At 52.1% G+C, this 12,981-nt stretch overlaps 3 protein-coding genes across 3 annotated transcripts; 1 reads left to right on the top strand and 2 right to left on the bottom strand.

Moving 5' to 3' along the window:
* The first annotated feature begins 826 nt into the window (after positions 1-826).
* SEPMUDRAFT_151286 (eburicol 14 alpha-demethylase) lies at positions 827-2,802 on the top strand. The gene is made up of 3 exons (XM_016906718.1): positions 827-1,456; positions 1,518-1,936; positions 1,997-2,802. The coding sequence occupies exons 1-3, from the start codon at positions 1,010-1,012 to the stop codon at positions 2,760-2,762; spliced, it is 1,632 nt and encodes a 543-aa protein (XP_016758426.1). The 5' UTR covers positions 827-1,009; the 3' UTR covers positions 2,763-2,802.
* Positions 2,803-2,859: 57 nt separating this feature from the next.
* Positions 2,860-5,633, bottom strand: SEPMUDRAFT_110678 (uncharacterized protein; the record flags this gene model as incomplete). The annotated part of the gene is made up of 3 exons (XM_016900858.1): positions 2,860-5,282; positions 5,304-5,322; positions 5,394-5,633. The coding sequence occupies 3 exons, from the start codon at positions 5,631-5,633 to the stop codon at positions 2,860-2,862; spliced, it is 2,682 nt and encodes an 893-aa protein (XP_016758425.1).
* Positions 4,384-12,757, bottom strand: SEPMUDRAFT_165930 (ARM repeat-containing protein). Its single transcript, XM_016908194.1, has 5 exons — positions 7,732-12,757; positions 7,477-7,679; positions 5,394-7,407; positions 5,304-5,322; positions 4,384-5,225 (listed from the first exon to the last, which is right to left on the bottom strand). Exons 1-3 carry the CDS (start codon positions 12,610-12,612, stop codon positions 6,975-6,977), a joined length of 5,517 nt encoding a protein of 1,838 aa, XP_016758424.1. The 5' UTR covers positions 12,613-12,757; the 3' UTR covers positions 4,384-5,225; positions 5,304-5,322; positions 5,394-6,974.
* Between the last annotated feature and the right edge of the window lie 224 nt (positions 12,758-12,981).

Genomic DNA, 12,981 nt, shown 5'->3' with positions numbered 1-12,981 from the left:
TTAGGGTAATATTAGTAAGTAGAGACGCAAAGTCAAAGACAGGTTGTCCTTTAAGCTATATTAGGTTTTCTAGATCTGGCTTAGCTGTCTCTAGGTTAATATTAGCCTATATCTAGAGCTTTACTACCTCCCTCTTAATATAGGTAATCTATACATTCTAGTCCTACTAGGTACGTAGCTTAGCAATCGACGTCGTCGTTAATAATAAGGGTTTAGGAGAATTAGCTATAGTATCTTCGTTAAATTCGTTAAACTACTCTTAATACCTAGGATACGAGCTACTAGATATTTCTTTAACCTCTTAAAACTTAGGACTCGGGGATCGGTCGATTATAAGCTAATCTAATAGGCTCGGGCTTTCTTCTCTTCTTCTAGATAAACGGGTTTAGGTAGGTATAAAGTAATAGTATACGGTCCTCGGGTTTTTCTTAATATAGCGGATTTTAGCTAATCTTAGGTACTTAATTAGGTTAAATAGAGTAAGCCGGGCTTATAACTGTTAGAACTATATACTATACTAGTACCTAATTAAGAAGATTAATAGAATACTAATTAATAAGTAGATTAATTAAGGTCCGAGGTCTAACCTCTTAAGAAGAGAAAAGAGGGGGGTAGGTATCCCTAACTCTATATACATATACTAAGGAATCAGTGGCCCCTGTTATCTTATATAACTCATATCACATAATGCCAGGGCACCCATGTCCTTCTGTCCAAACAACAGCGAATATGGTTCGATGCAGTTTGCAATAGTGGTAATGAAGCAGCACCGCAGCCATTGGCCACTACTTTGAAGCCTACCACCACCACTACCACCACCACCACCACCACTACCACCACCACCACCACCACTACCACTACCACTACCACCGCTATGCCCTGATCACTCATTCTCTCCGCCGCCGCCTCTCGACTGCGATACACCCTCACTACCACTTGCACCACTTGCACCACCACCACCGCCGCCGTCGCCGCCGCCAATAACCCCCCTTCCCCCTTCGCCGCCACCATGGGCCTGCTCCAAGACCTCTCTGTCGCCTTCGACGCCAACTTTGGCCACACGCCCACCTGGAAACTCGTCTCCTCCGCCCTCGCCCTCTTCTTCACCCTCTCCGTCGTCCTGAACGTCTTGCGCCAACTGCTCTTCCGTGGCAGCAAGACCGAACCACCGCTCGTCTTCCACTACGTCCCCTTCATCGGCAGCACCATCTCCTACGGCATCGATCCCTACAAGTTCTTCTTCTCATGCCGCGAGAAATACGGCGATGTCTTCACCTTTATCCTCCTGGGCAAGAAGACGACGGTATGCTTGGGGACCAAGGGCAACGACTTCATTCTGAATGGAAAGCTGCGCGATGTGAATGCGGAAGAGATCTACAGTCCGCTCACCACGCCCGTTTTTGGCAAGGATGTGGTCTATGATTGTCCGAATTCGAAGCTCATGGAGCAGAAAAAGGTACATTAACAAAGTCCCGACAAGAGGTACATACATGGGGAGATTCTAATCATGTCACCAGTTTGTCAAATTCGGCCTGACTTCCTCGGCTCTGCAATCCTATGTCACCCTGATCGCCGAAGAGACGCGCCAGTTCTTCTCCAAGGACAACCCCCACAAGCGATTTGCCTCGAGCAGTGGCACGGTGAACTTGCCTCCTGCTCTTGCCGAACTGACCATCTACACTGCCAGCCGCTCGTTGCAGGGCAAGGAGGTTCGCGACAAATTCGACTCGACCTTTGCCGATCTCTACCACTACCTCGACATGGGCTTCACCCCTATCAACTTTATGCTGCCATGGGCACCGCTTCCACAGAACAGGAGACGCGATTATGCGCAGAAGAAGATGGCCGAAACGTACATGTCCATCATCAAGCAGAGACGTGAGGCCGGAGATGCCACGTCGGAGACCAGAGAAGAGGATATGATATGGAACTTGATGTGTGTCCTCTTTGGAACTATTTTTGGATTGATGGCTAATCTTTTCTTTTCTTGCTGCAGGAACTGCGAGTACAAGAACGGCGCACCCATCTCCGACCGCGAGATTGCCCACATGATGATTGCCCTTCTCATGGCAGGCCAGCACTCCTCCTCTTCCACATCTTCATGGATCCTTCTCCGCCTCGCCACCCGCCCCGACATTCAAGACGAGCTCGTCCAAGAGCAAAAGGACGTGCTCGGTGTCAATCCCGACGGCACTATCAAAGATGTCAGCTACGAAAATCTCTCCAAACTCACCCTCCTCGGCCAAGTCGTCCGAGAGACGCTCCGCATCCACGCCCCAATCCACTCCATTCTCCGCAAAGTCAAATCCCCCATGCCCGTCGAAGGCACTCCTTACGTGATTCCCACCACGCACTCTCTCCTCGCCGCCCCCGGGGCCACGAGCCGAATGGATGAACACTTTCCCGAACCCTTGTTGTGGGAACCTCACCGATGGGACGACACACCTCGGGACGAATACGCGCACTTGGTTCCCCGCATGGTGACGGAAGGCGTCGCCGAAGAAAAGGAAGACTACGGCTATGGACTCGTGAGCAAAGGCGCCGCATCACCGTATTTGCCGTTTGGTGCAGGCCGACATCGTTGCATTGGAGAGCAATTTGCATATTTACAACTGCAGACCATTACCGCCATGGTGCTGCGAGATTTCAAATTTTACAATGCTGATGGGAGTAGCAAAGTTGTCGATACGGATTATAGTAGTTTGTTTTCGAGACCGTTGAGTCCTGCCATTGTGAGATGGGAGAGGAGGGAAAAGAAGTAAGTAGGTAGGCACCTTGGCTAGTTAATAATAGTTTGTTTTTTAAACATTCATTGCATTTCACATTCTCTCTTTTCCTTTTTTTCTTTCCTTCATTTATTTACAATCCACAATTCCCCACAGCTCCCAATCCCATTTCCCTCGCCATCGCCAACCAATCCACATCTTTTTCTCCTTCTTCCTCCTCCTCTTCCTCATCTTCCTCTTCCTCCAGCTTCTCAAAAACCCTCTCCAACAACCTCCTCATCCGAAAAGTATTCTGTCCAATTCCTCCATATACTTCCAACACCCTTATCAAATTTATCGTTTGATTTTTCCAACTTTGTTTCTTTTGCTTCTTTTCATTCTCATTCGCCGCCGTCGTTGTTACTGTCGTTGTCGTTGCGGCAGCTACTCCCGCGATAAAGAGTGCAAAAACGAGATTTTGTCGATTCAGGGATCCTGCTCTTCCTCTTCCTCTTCCTCTTTCGACTGCTCCTCTTTCCTGATGATGATGATGATGATGAATTTGGCGAGTCGCAAGGGTGAGGATAGATGTAATATGGGCTTCTATTCCCGTTGTCGTCGACGCTGTTGCTGTTGCTGGTGTTGCTGCGGCTGTTGCTGGTGCAGCTGTCGGAGATATGACCGTCGTCCTCACCGATGATGATGATGATGATGATGATGATGATGATGATGGTGTTCTTCTTCTTCTTCTTTCTTTTCCTTCTCTTCCCTTTATCGATGAAGATTGCGTTTTTGTCGTTGTCGTCGTTGTTATTCCTCTCGCTCCTCCTCCTCCTCCTTCTGCCAACGACGACGAAATCACAGCAGCACTATAATAACAACAACAATACCACCTCTGCCGAGGAAACATACTGGTCCAAGAATAAATCATCATAGCATGATAGAGCAAAGTAGCGGATTCGAAAACTGCCTGGACGCGAGTCGGCAGGAAGTTGTTGTTTAAAGTAGAGGAGGAGGAGGAGGAGGCAAGATAACCCGGAAGAGCTCTCGACCAAAAATCATGCAAATCCGTTCGAGCTTGTGTGATCATTGCGATCCAGCGAAGATATTTCTCTTGTGGGATTGGGATTGACGATGATGATGGATTTTGCTTGCTGTCGTTATCGTTGTGAATGTAATTGCGATTGTTAATACTGCAAGTGTCAACCACAGCAGAATATTCGCCTCGAAGCATCTGAGCAATTTGAGCGATTCGTGCAGCTCGAAGAACAATGCCTTCATGTAGCCGAAGAATAGCAGGAAAGGTGGAAATTTCATGAGGAGGTAAACCTGCTCCTCCCGGGGTGTCATAAGAAGGCACCTGATGCTCCAAAGCCGGAAGCATATGATTCCGCACAATTGTTTGCACAAACTCACACGTTCCACTGCCCATCAAGCAGGCATACACGTCGAGTTGGCAGATGGACCAGATAGTGTAAGCATGAGGTTCGCGGCCGCCAAAATGGTGATGTCTATGGACGGCAATGCGTCGGAGGTGATCGAGATGTTCTGCGGACATGTCTGTGCCAGCGTCGTCGGATTGGACGGGGATGCAAATGTCATATACGAAGAGGAGATAGTGTCGGAAGAAGACTCCGTCAGAAAGTAAGTCGTTGTTGATGTTGCTGGTGGTGGTGGTGGTGGTGGTGGAGGAAACCGCGAGAGCTTGATGATAATGCTGCATGGCTTCTGCCAAGGAAGATTGGCCGTTGTATGCCAGATGGAGTGCACTGATGGCACATATTGCATGATGTAAAGGGGGGAAGCGTAAAGCTTCACGTTCTAAAACATCTCTGGTCGAGCCTTGAGAAATGATTCCATCTGCCTGCGGCTGGACAAGCCGTGGAACGATGTAGTTTCGAAAATGTTGGAGCAGATGATGGTCTTGTGACACAGTAGGATTGATGGGTGCTATGATTACACTGGGAATGTATGGTGGCGGCGGCGGTGGCGAGGTGATGGAAAGCCGCTGCATGTGCTCGCCAAAGTCTTCACTACGGCCGCCTCCAGAGGATGAGGTCGAGGCTACTTTTACAGGCGAGACATCCTCGAACTTGTCCAGTATGACAGTATTGGTATCGATGGGGAGCGCAACAGATCGGCCGATTTCAGACCCAGGGCGGCCAGATCCCCCTTGTCGACTCCTGAACGACGAAGAATGGCCCACAGTCGCATATTCCGGCAAATCACGAAAGCTGTCCGGCGTGACCACGACGCCAAACGTGCCTGGCTTATGTACCACAGCCTTTCTCTCTCGGTCCTCGTCCGAAGTGAGCACTGAAAAGTCGGGTAAGTGGTCTGAAAGGGGGAGGGGGCTTCTGTTCCTCTCCTGTGCGGCCTTGGGGTCCCACACCACATTGCCCTCTTTCTTCACCACATTCTGGAATCTGACCTGGACGGTCGGAGTAGCATCGCTGAAGTTCCATCGATGATGCCAGTCGCATTCTCTGTTGAGTCTTGTGCAGGGTCCACATCGGGGGCCTGTGAATGTAGACATACAGTCAGCGGAACGGAGCAGCAGCAGCAGCAGCGACAACACTACATAGAGTGAAAACTTACGAGTTTCGTCACATTTCACCTATCGGAATTGGTGAGCACAAAAAAGTCAGCGAATATTGTGAAAGTCACACCACTGAGATATCTGCCTACCTTTCTGCCACGACACGTCCAACAACCAGCTCGAGAGCGATGTGACAGACGAGTGGCCCTGCTGGAACCCGCCGAGGTGGAAGATGAAGTTGAAGTTGCGGTTAAGCCAGATGGACGAAAGTGCATAGAAGAAGAAGAATCGAGCTTGTCCGTCCGCGGAGCCAGAGGTTGTAGGTGATGACTGGTGCGTGTCTTCTGCTGCGAAGAAGCCCAACCGCCGCGCCCTCCGTGTTCTTGCATGATGATGATCTTTCCTTTCCCGTCCGTCGTAAGAATGAAAGGAGGTCAAAGTGACCGACGGCAAGAAAAAAAGGTGGTCTATCTTCTTCGTCTTGCGCGGACGAAATTCTGTTGATCGTTCCTCGAAGAAGAGTAAAGTGAATAATAAAGAGTGCAGAATCAATCGATGAACCAATCTCTCTCTCTTCATGAGATGAAACCGTTCTTCTTCTCCCTTCTTCTTTATTTCCTCCACTCTTCACAGCAAGTAGTACTAGTACTATTAATACCTCCCCAACATCGACCCTGCCATGATATGTATGTACGTAAGTATATATATCCGTATTCACGAAGAATGAATCTCTCCACTGTACTGCACTGTCCTGCTGTTGCAGCTAGCGCTCCTTCTCTTCTGTTGAGATATATATGTATATCAACTCAAGAAAAAGAAACATGTCACTCGCACTTGATATATTGTAGAAGAAGAATCAGGTAGGAGGCATCACAAAGCACCATCCACCCACCTACCCACCCACCACACCCGAAGCGTCACTCAGTTGAATCAGTCCATCAGTTCAGAAAAAGAGAGAGAGAGAGAGGTAACAATCGGACCCAGTCCGTCATCCTCGTCGTTCCTCATCGGCGTCAACATCGGCCGTCCTCATCGGCGTCGGCGTCCAGAGCGCAAAACAGGGTGGTTTCCTCAGGACTGCCAACTTTCTCCTCCTCCGAGAAGTGAAGTGAATTGTCTGGCGTGTGGCTTGGCTTTGGCTTGGCTGAGAAGTCCGAGGTGAAACGACCAGCACCACCACCGCCAACCATGCAGACGGAGGGATGGGAAGGACCAGTGGCTGCCACGTTGTGCTGATCGTTTCTGTTGAACCCGAGTAGAGTCGAGTGGGCGATGCCGATCGATCGATGATGATGATGACGATGATGATCCATCCGGGCATATGGCCGGTCGCTGGCGCAAGGTACGTAGTTAGTGGTTAGTGGTTAGTGGTTAGTGGTTATTGGCAAAGAGGCTGGCTTTTCTGCTTGTTAGTCGTAAGTAATCTACCTACAGCTGTCGTGTAAGTAGTACTTGGGGTAGCCACTCCAAAGAGGCGTAGAGGTGTGGCTCAATCCCGGCGAGGGCTTTGTCTGGATTGTCTCAGCCCCCCTTATAGTCTGCCCCCGGGAGCAGGTTGTCTCAGTCTCGAAGCAGTTCCTCCTCCAGTGCACGAATGGCTGCAGCGAGGCGCAAATCTAGCCTCTGCCACCAACCAAGCACCCATCAACCACCAACCACCACCCACGTGTGAGCCACGCGAGCAGTCGTACAGAGTACAGAAGAAACAAAAAGTATCCTGTACCTCCCTATCACGGCCTCTGCACCGCAGAATCTAGAATCTGGCGGACCTCCACTGAAACTTCATCCGCCATCAAAGCACCAACATCCCCCTCCATTTCTTGCTTCAGATTCGGTACGCAGGTCACGGATGCGAGAACCGCCTGCGCCCTCATCACCCGAATGCTTTCGATCGACACCGGTGCGCCAAATAGGAGGGTCTTGACGTCTGCAATGGCTGCCCGATCCAGCGACACTGTTCGCTCATGTCTCCGTATCCGATCGAACATGTTCTGGAGGCCTGCAAAGGTGCTCCGTAGGCTACGTGCCGTCGTCGCCGTTTTTGCTGCAGCCACCTCGTGTAGGGCACGAGAGACCATGCCAGTGAGTGCGACGTTGTCCAGCGCCTGAGGGTTGATACAGGCGAACATGGCTTCGATGGCTGCTGCAGCAGTTGTTTCTTTGCTGCATCGTGTGTCAACGATAATGAACAAATGAATGAATGTTACGAGGGGTGGCGTTGCCTGCACTTACATCTCATCGGCCTTGCGCCTATCAGCCGTACCATCAATTTCCATGGCATCCTCGTCCGGACCCTCGCTCAGCACCGGCGCAGCAGCGGCCAACACCGCGTCGCTGATGTCCACGTCAGTCCGAGCCAACGCAATACGGGCGAGGGCCGACATCGAGTGTGGACGATACGCTGCGTTCTGCCGCTTGGCTTCCCGAATCGCAATCTACAGTACTCATGTCAGTCAGTGATACCACAGTCATTGATGCATAACGTACCTTCACAATGGCAACGCGCACGGGCTCCTGCGCAGTGTAGTATAACTGGGCAGACTCCACGAACTGGGCGAATGCCATCACCACCACCTCCTTGCCGTCCCACGTTTTCATCGACAAAGCCTTCTCGATGGCGGGCCACAGCACTCCGCCCGTGGCTGCGGAAAGCGGAGACTCGCCCGTGCACGCAGCCTTGGTTGCTTCAGCTACAGTGCGCGCTACGGTATGCTTCACGGCCCATTGCGGCGAGTCCAGGTAAGTCATACACAATTCCAGAATTTCCTTGAGATACAACTGCGCTGCTCGCGATCCGCCTGCCCCCGCCGCCTCCTCCCACGTGTCCTTGAAGTATTCCTGGACCTGCTCGTGGGAGTCGTGTTTACCAACATACACGAATGGCAAAGCGGCAGTGGCAAAGGCGTTGAACCGATCCCCAGCGTTCTTTGCAAATGCCAACATGAGCTCACCCGCAGCGATGCTTCGACGGGGGCTCACGGACTCGCGGTCGCCTTCAGATTCGAAGTACAGCTTCTTCGCAAAGTCGATGTAGCGGAACGTCTGCTTCTCGGATGCGCAGCGCACCACATAGCCCGCGGCAGCTGCGTACGAGCTGGTCACGGTGTCGTTACGATCGATCACGAGCCGCTCGAGCAGCTTCAACGTCGCGTCTGCAAAGGGTTGGAACAGCAACCGACGACGCGTGGCGAGAGAGACCAGGACCCGACTCGCGCCCACCTTGGAAGGCAGGCCCACAGCGCTCTTCATGGCACTCTCCAGTCGGGGCTGCAGCTGCTTCATGATGTCTTCGTCCAGCAGATCTAGACAGCGCTCGATGGCTTCCATTAAAGGACTCGTGCGGACGTGTCCCAGTCGCATATCATCAAGTTTCTGCTGGGTCAGATCGTACTGTGCTGCGTTGAGATGAACATAGTTCACGGCTTCCGGTTCCACCGCGCTCAGCAAGCCGATTAATCTCTCCACAAGCTCAGGAATAAAGGGTCTTAAGGTCGCCCCACTGGCCTTCTTAATGATCTCGAGCAAAGTGAGGACGGAGAAGCGCTGTGTTTCCGAGGCAGTCGACTCTACACCCGAAGGTGAGAGCAAGAACGGCAAGACATGTTTGAGCATGGCAGACGCCTTTTTGGTGGAACCGTGATCAGCCTCGAGAGCTTTTGACACCACCCCCGTGAGTGTCCTCGCCAGAAACGCCGCCGCCACCCGAACAGATTCCTTGATATCGTCGAGCACCCGGAAACATTGCGCCCAGATCTGCTCGAGATATTTCTCGTACTTTTCGAGAGATCTGCCTTGGACCAGGTCAGCGATAGCCGCACAGCACGCTTGCCGCACGCGCCACTCTCTTCCCAGGATACTCTCCAGAAGATCTTTCATGATGGCATCAAAGTGCTTGTCAATCGTTGCGGCAGAGTCCGGAACCAAAGCGGTCCAGATCTCATTCATGGAGCGCTGCACGCCGCCGTTGGGATCGAATCGATACCTGAACAGCTTCGGATATAGCTTGGGGTTGTTTGAAAGATATCCGTCGACGCTGGAATCGGATAGGACTTTGCTCAGTCCGAAACGTCCAAATGCAGCTCTGCTCGACCAGATCGCATTCGACGATGCCATCGACATGAACTGGTACACCAGGCTGGAGTCGCCCACTTCCGACGCGAGACTCATGATGTCCTGGTAAGTGGACACGGAACCGTCCCCTGTAGGCAGCATTCCTGGCTCAAAAAGCTGTGTATCCGCTGAAACACTGCCCGCAAGTGCCTGCCGATCCGAGGAGAAGGACGACACCAATTCTCGAACCAAGTCATCCTTGAGTGCTCGATCCCCCTTCTCATACACTAGTCCCAGCCCTCGAGAAGCGCTCTCCTGGACGAGCTCATCGCGGTCAGCAAGACACCTTCGAAATGCAGCTTGGCACTTGGACAGCCGGTTCTGTAGTTGCTCGCCACAGAACTGTACCAAGCAGAGCAGCCACATCACGGCAGCCTTCTTCAACGCTGGCTTCGTATTTGCGCAATCCGCGAGCACCTTGTCGACCAGCTTGCCGAGTGTGTTTCCCCGGGGCTCTCCTAACTCGGGCGCTGGAGTCACCTCGATGTCGACTTTGGTGGCGAGAGCACTCGATTGCCATCCGCTCGCCACGTATGAGAGAGCCTCGCCTACTGTGAAGTGTATTTCGGCTTGTCGCACTTCGTGGAGTTTGTGCAGATTCTCGAGAATGTGCTGGAGCTCCTCACTGTCCTCCGGTATCACCATGGACAGCTGACCGAGACAGAGTATCGCAGGCTCGTTGCTGTCCTTTGCCTTTTGATAGAGCTTATCAGACACTTTGCGTAGTGACGAATGCTGCTCGATGAGGTCGGGAGTGAGACATCCAAATATGCACAACTGTCCTATGGCAACAAAGGTAGCTTCCTGGAGCAATACGTCCTGGGCATCCGTGAATATGCCAAAGAGAGTCTGGAGGAACTGTTCGTAGTCCTCTGAATTAACCACTGATTCGCCGCGGTAGGTCAATCTGCTATAGTAGAAAGCGAGCGCTACAAGAGCGCCATGTACAGAGCTTACACTGCTGCCTACTGCTGATTTCCACGACCCGGCAGTCTCGAGAAGCTCTTGAATAGCAAATGCTGGCGCTGACTTCTCGTGGGAAGCCAATATGCCAAAACCCTGCGCTGCTGCCATGCGGCGATGGGGGTTGTTCGATTTGAGAACTGGCAAAAGAGCGGTTCCTCGCTCCACATGCTTCGCAATGAGCGCATCTGGACTGAGTGCCAGGAATTCGACGAGGCGATCCTGTTCATCCGAAGCGACCTTGAGCGTGATGCATTCGAACAAAGCACAGAGGAGTGTATCGACTGACTTTGCAGAGTATGCAGTGAGCCTCGATATATAGGCCTTGGTAGCCTGTCTTGCGGGAAGATCGGACTCGGTCATGGCATCCAGCCGCCGCTCCCACTCGCTATCGAGCTTGAGCGATACATTTGCTCGCTTTAATGCTTCTTGGACGAGGACACGACGCGCGAAAGCGGTCATAGATGCGAAGGAAGACTCGTGCAGTTCTCTCGCTCTTCGTGTAATAATCCTCGAATCGTCGCTGGTGACTTTGGTCTGAGCCACGAAGAATTCTTCCACTACCGCCTCAAATGTCGGAAATGTAATCTCTACGCCGTCGGCGTTGTCGCTCGTCCCATTGAGCATTCGGTACCAATGTGGACTCAGACCGCGTTGCCCTTCTTCGCGGACTTCTGCCCTATCCGAGACAGCTCCCGCAGCAAGCACGTTGACCCAACGCGCTTTGACAGAAGAGTACGGTAAGCATCGATTGGCGTACCTCACAGCCACATAGCGTGTGCTGCGAAGCCGCGAGTTGCTTTCCAGGTCGTCGGACAAGACCGTCTGTTCGATGAGAAGCTCTTGCAAGACCTGTTGTTCGTGCAGCTCCAAGGTAAAGCGATCCATCCCGCCGAGGATTGTCGATAATGACTCTTCGATGCTGACCGTGATCGAGTTACCCGATGTGTCCCGGGCGAGAGACTCGAACAGCCATCTCAACACGTCCAATGAGACATGGTCGCTTTCCACCAACAGGCTCTTCGGTCCTGCTTTGGCCAACAGTCCAATCACCTCGTACGCGTACGCCCGTGAGGTCAAATCCTCGCTCGGCCCAATCTTCGGCCAGCCCTGATGCTCCACAAAGTCTCGCAATTTCGTAACCACCCGCGTGGCAATAGTTTGCACCGTATCCCTGTCGCCAAGGCGAGCAACAAAGTTAATGTATGTGAAGATAGCTGCTCGGAGCTTGAGCGTCTCCCTGCTAATGTTGGAGTTCTGCACGGGACCATTCGACATCACCGTGTCCTCGCCATCGGGAGTGGTAGAGAGACCATCCTCGACCAATCTGATGATTCTGTTGTCAAAAGTGGTGCTTCTCGTGGACTTGGCGAACAAATTGAGAATCTTGATGCGGAGCGGTGGTCTGACTCGAGGCGCTGTGCCTTTGCCGAAGTACAAGTCGTAGAGGTGATTGATCAAAGTCTCGTCCTCCAAATCCGTGACAGGTAAGGCCCTTTTGAGGATGTCATCGCCGACATCACTGATTGGTGACGCGGGATCAGCCGAAGCGTACAGCGCAGGTAGAAAGCGATCCTGATCAGTAAATATCCCACTGGCGAGAAGCTTTGCACCAAGGGTCTTTGTTTGTAGTAGATTTAAGCCTCCCGCAGCAGGGTTCCATTCGTCCTTTCCATTCATGCTCAAGAAGGCATAGTCTTCGCTTGTCAACCCCGGGCAAGTGACTGATGCGTTTCCCGACGGCTTTTGAGGCGTAAACAGGATCAGCTTACCCAGGTATGAAGCGAGATATGTAGCATCTTCATCAGAAACGGAAAGGTCCGTCCGTAGTTCCAGATCCTTTTTGGATCCGCGTGGTGGGATCACAATCGACGGCAATATCCGTAGCAGGAGATAGAAGATCTGAGATCCATGCTGACCCGTCTGCGCAATTCCACTGACTACGACGGGCAGGAGATCAGCTTTCTCGGCGTTGGACAACCGGACCACGCCCTGCTGGATATAGAGGAGATCAAAGTGGCGAATGAGAGGGCTTTCTTGCTGCTGGAATTGCTTGACGAGTGCCGCAACGGGAAGTTGTATCGACTTGGGTTGCACACGCGTATTGACATGCTGACAGATGGAGATGACCTTTCTGCGGACGCTTTCATGGGGGGAGCCCAGTTTGAGTAGCACTGGCGCCAGGTAGGTCTTCAGAATCGCCTCGAGCTTGGCGTCTGTGTCGGTCAAGGCGATCTTCAGCTCGACCTTGCCGACCAGTGACAACTCCCGTTGCTCGTCCGGTGAGGATTCCATGATTGCAGCGAGTGAGGGAGCACCGGCCCGATCGTGCTCGTGGAGCAAGTGAATAACACAGTCTTATGCGAAGAAGGCGAGTACGAGTATCATGGCGAGTTGGCACGTGTGAGAATGTGCAGCGAAGATTCCTCTTGATGCTGACGGCGACAGTGATGCCGCGAAGTGAAGAACGAAACTTGTTGATGGAGAGTCCTGGAATTGCCACAAACAAGATAAGATGTAGTAGTAGGAGCGTCGTAGCCCATGGTAAGGTAGCCTCCAACTGCTGACTAAGTGGGATGAGCGCCAAGATATTCAGTGGACTTCATCGAACGTCAACTGAAGGAGGTAGAACGCGGTAGTACCAAGACTACAATTGAAAGCACG

This window comes from Sphaerulina musiva, assembly GCF_000320565.1.
Source record: "Sphaerulina musiva SO2202 unplaced genomic scaffold SEPMUscaffold_9, whole genome shotgun sequence".
NCBI classification, from domain to species: domain Eukaryota; kingdom Fungi; phylum Ascomycota; class Dothideomycetes; order Mycosphaerellales; family Mycosphaerellaceae; genus Sphaerulina; species Sphaerulina musiva.
The sequence above is the reverse complement of the archived record's forward strand: the minus strand, read 5'-3'. Positions and strand labels throughout refer to the sequence as shown.

What these genes read in the sequence shown, in the direction of transcription:
- SEPMUDRAFT_151286 (XM_016906718.1), top strand. Translation starts at nt 1,010, where the DNA reads ATGGGCCTGCTCCAAGACCTCTCTGTCGCCTTCGACGCCAACTTTGGC. An exon ending in AGCTCATGGAGCAGAAAAAG is followed by an intron (nt 1,457 to 1,517) that starts GTACATTAACAA and finishes TCATGTCACCAG; the next exon opens with TTTGTCAAATTCGGCCTGAC. An exon ending in GATATGATATGGAACTTGAT is followed by an intron (nt 1,937 to 1,996) that starts GTGTGTCCTCTT and finishes TTCTTGCTGCAG; the next exon opens with GAACTGCGAGTACAAGAACG.
- SEPMUDRAFT_165930 (XM_016908194.1), bottom strand. Translation starts at nt 12,612, where the DNA reads ATGGAATCCTCACCGGACGAGCAACGGGAGTTGTCACTGGTCGGCAAG. An exon ending in TGCGCGTTGCCATTGTGAAG is followed by an intron (nt 7,680 to 7,731) that starts GTACGTTATGCA and finishes TGAGTACTGTAG; the next exon opens with ATTGCGATTCGGGAAGCCAA. An exon ending in AGGCGCAAGGCCGATGAGAT is followed by an intron (nt 7,408 to 7,476) that starts GTAAGTGCAGGC and finishes CACACGATGCAG; the next exon opens with CAAAGAAACAACTGCTGCAG.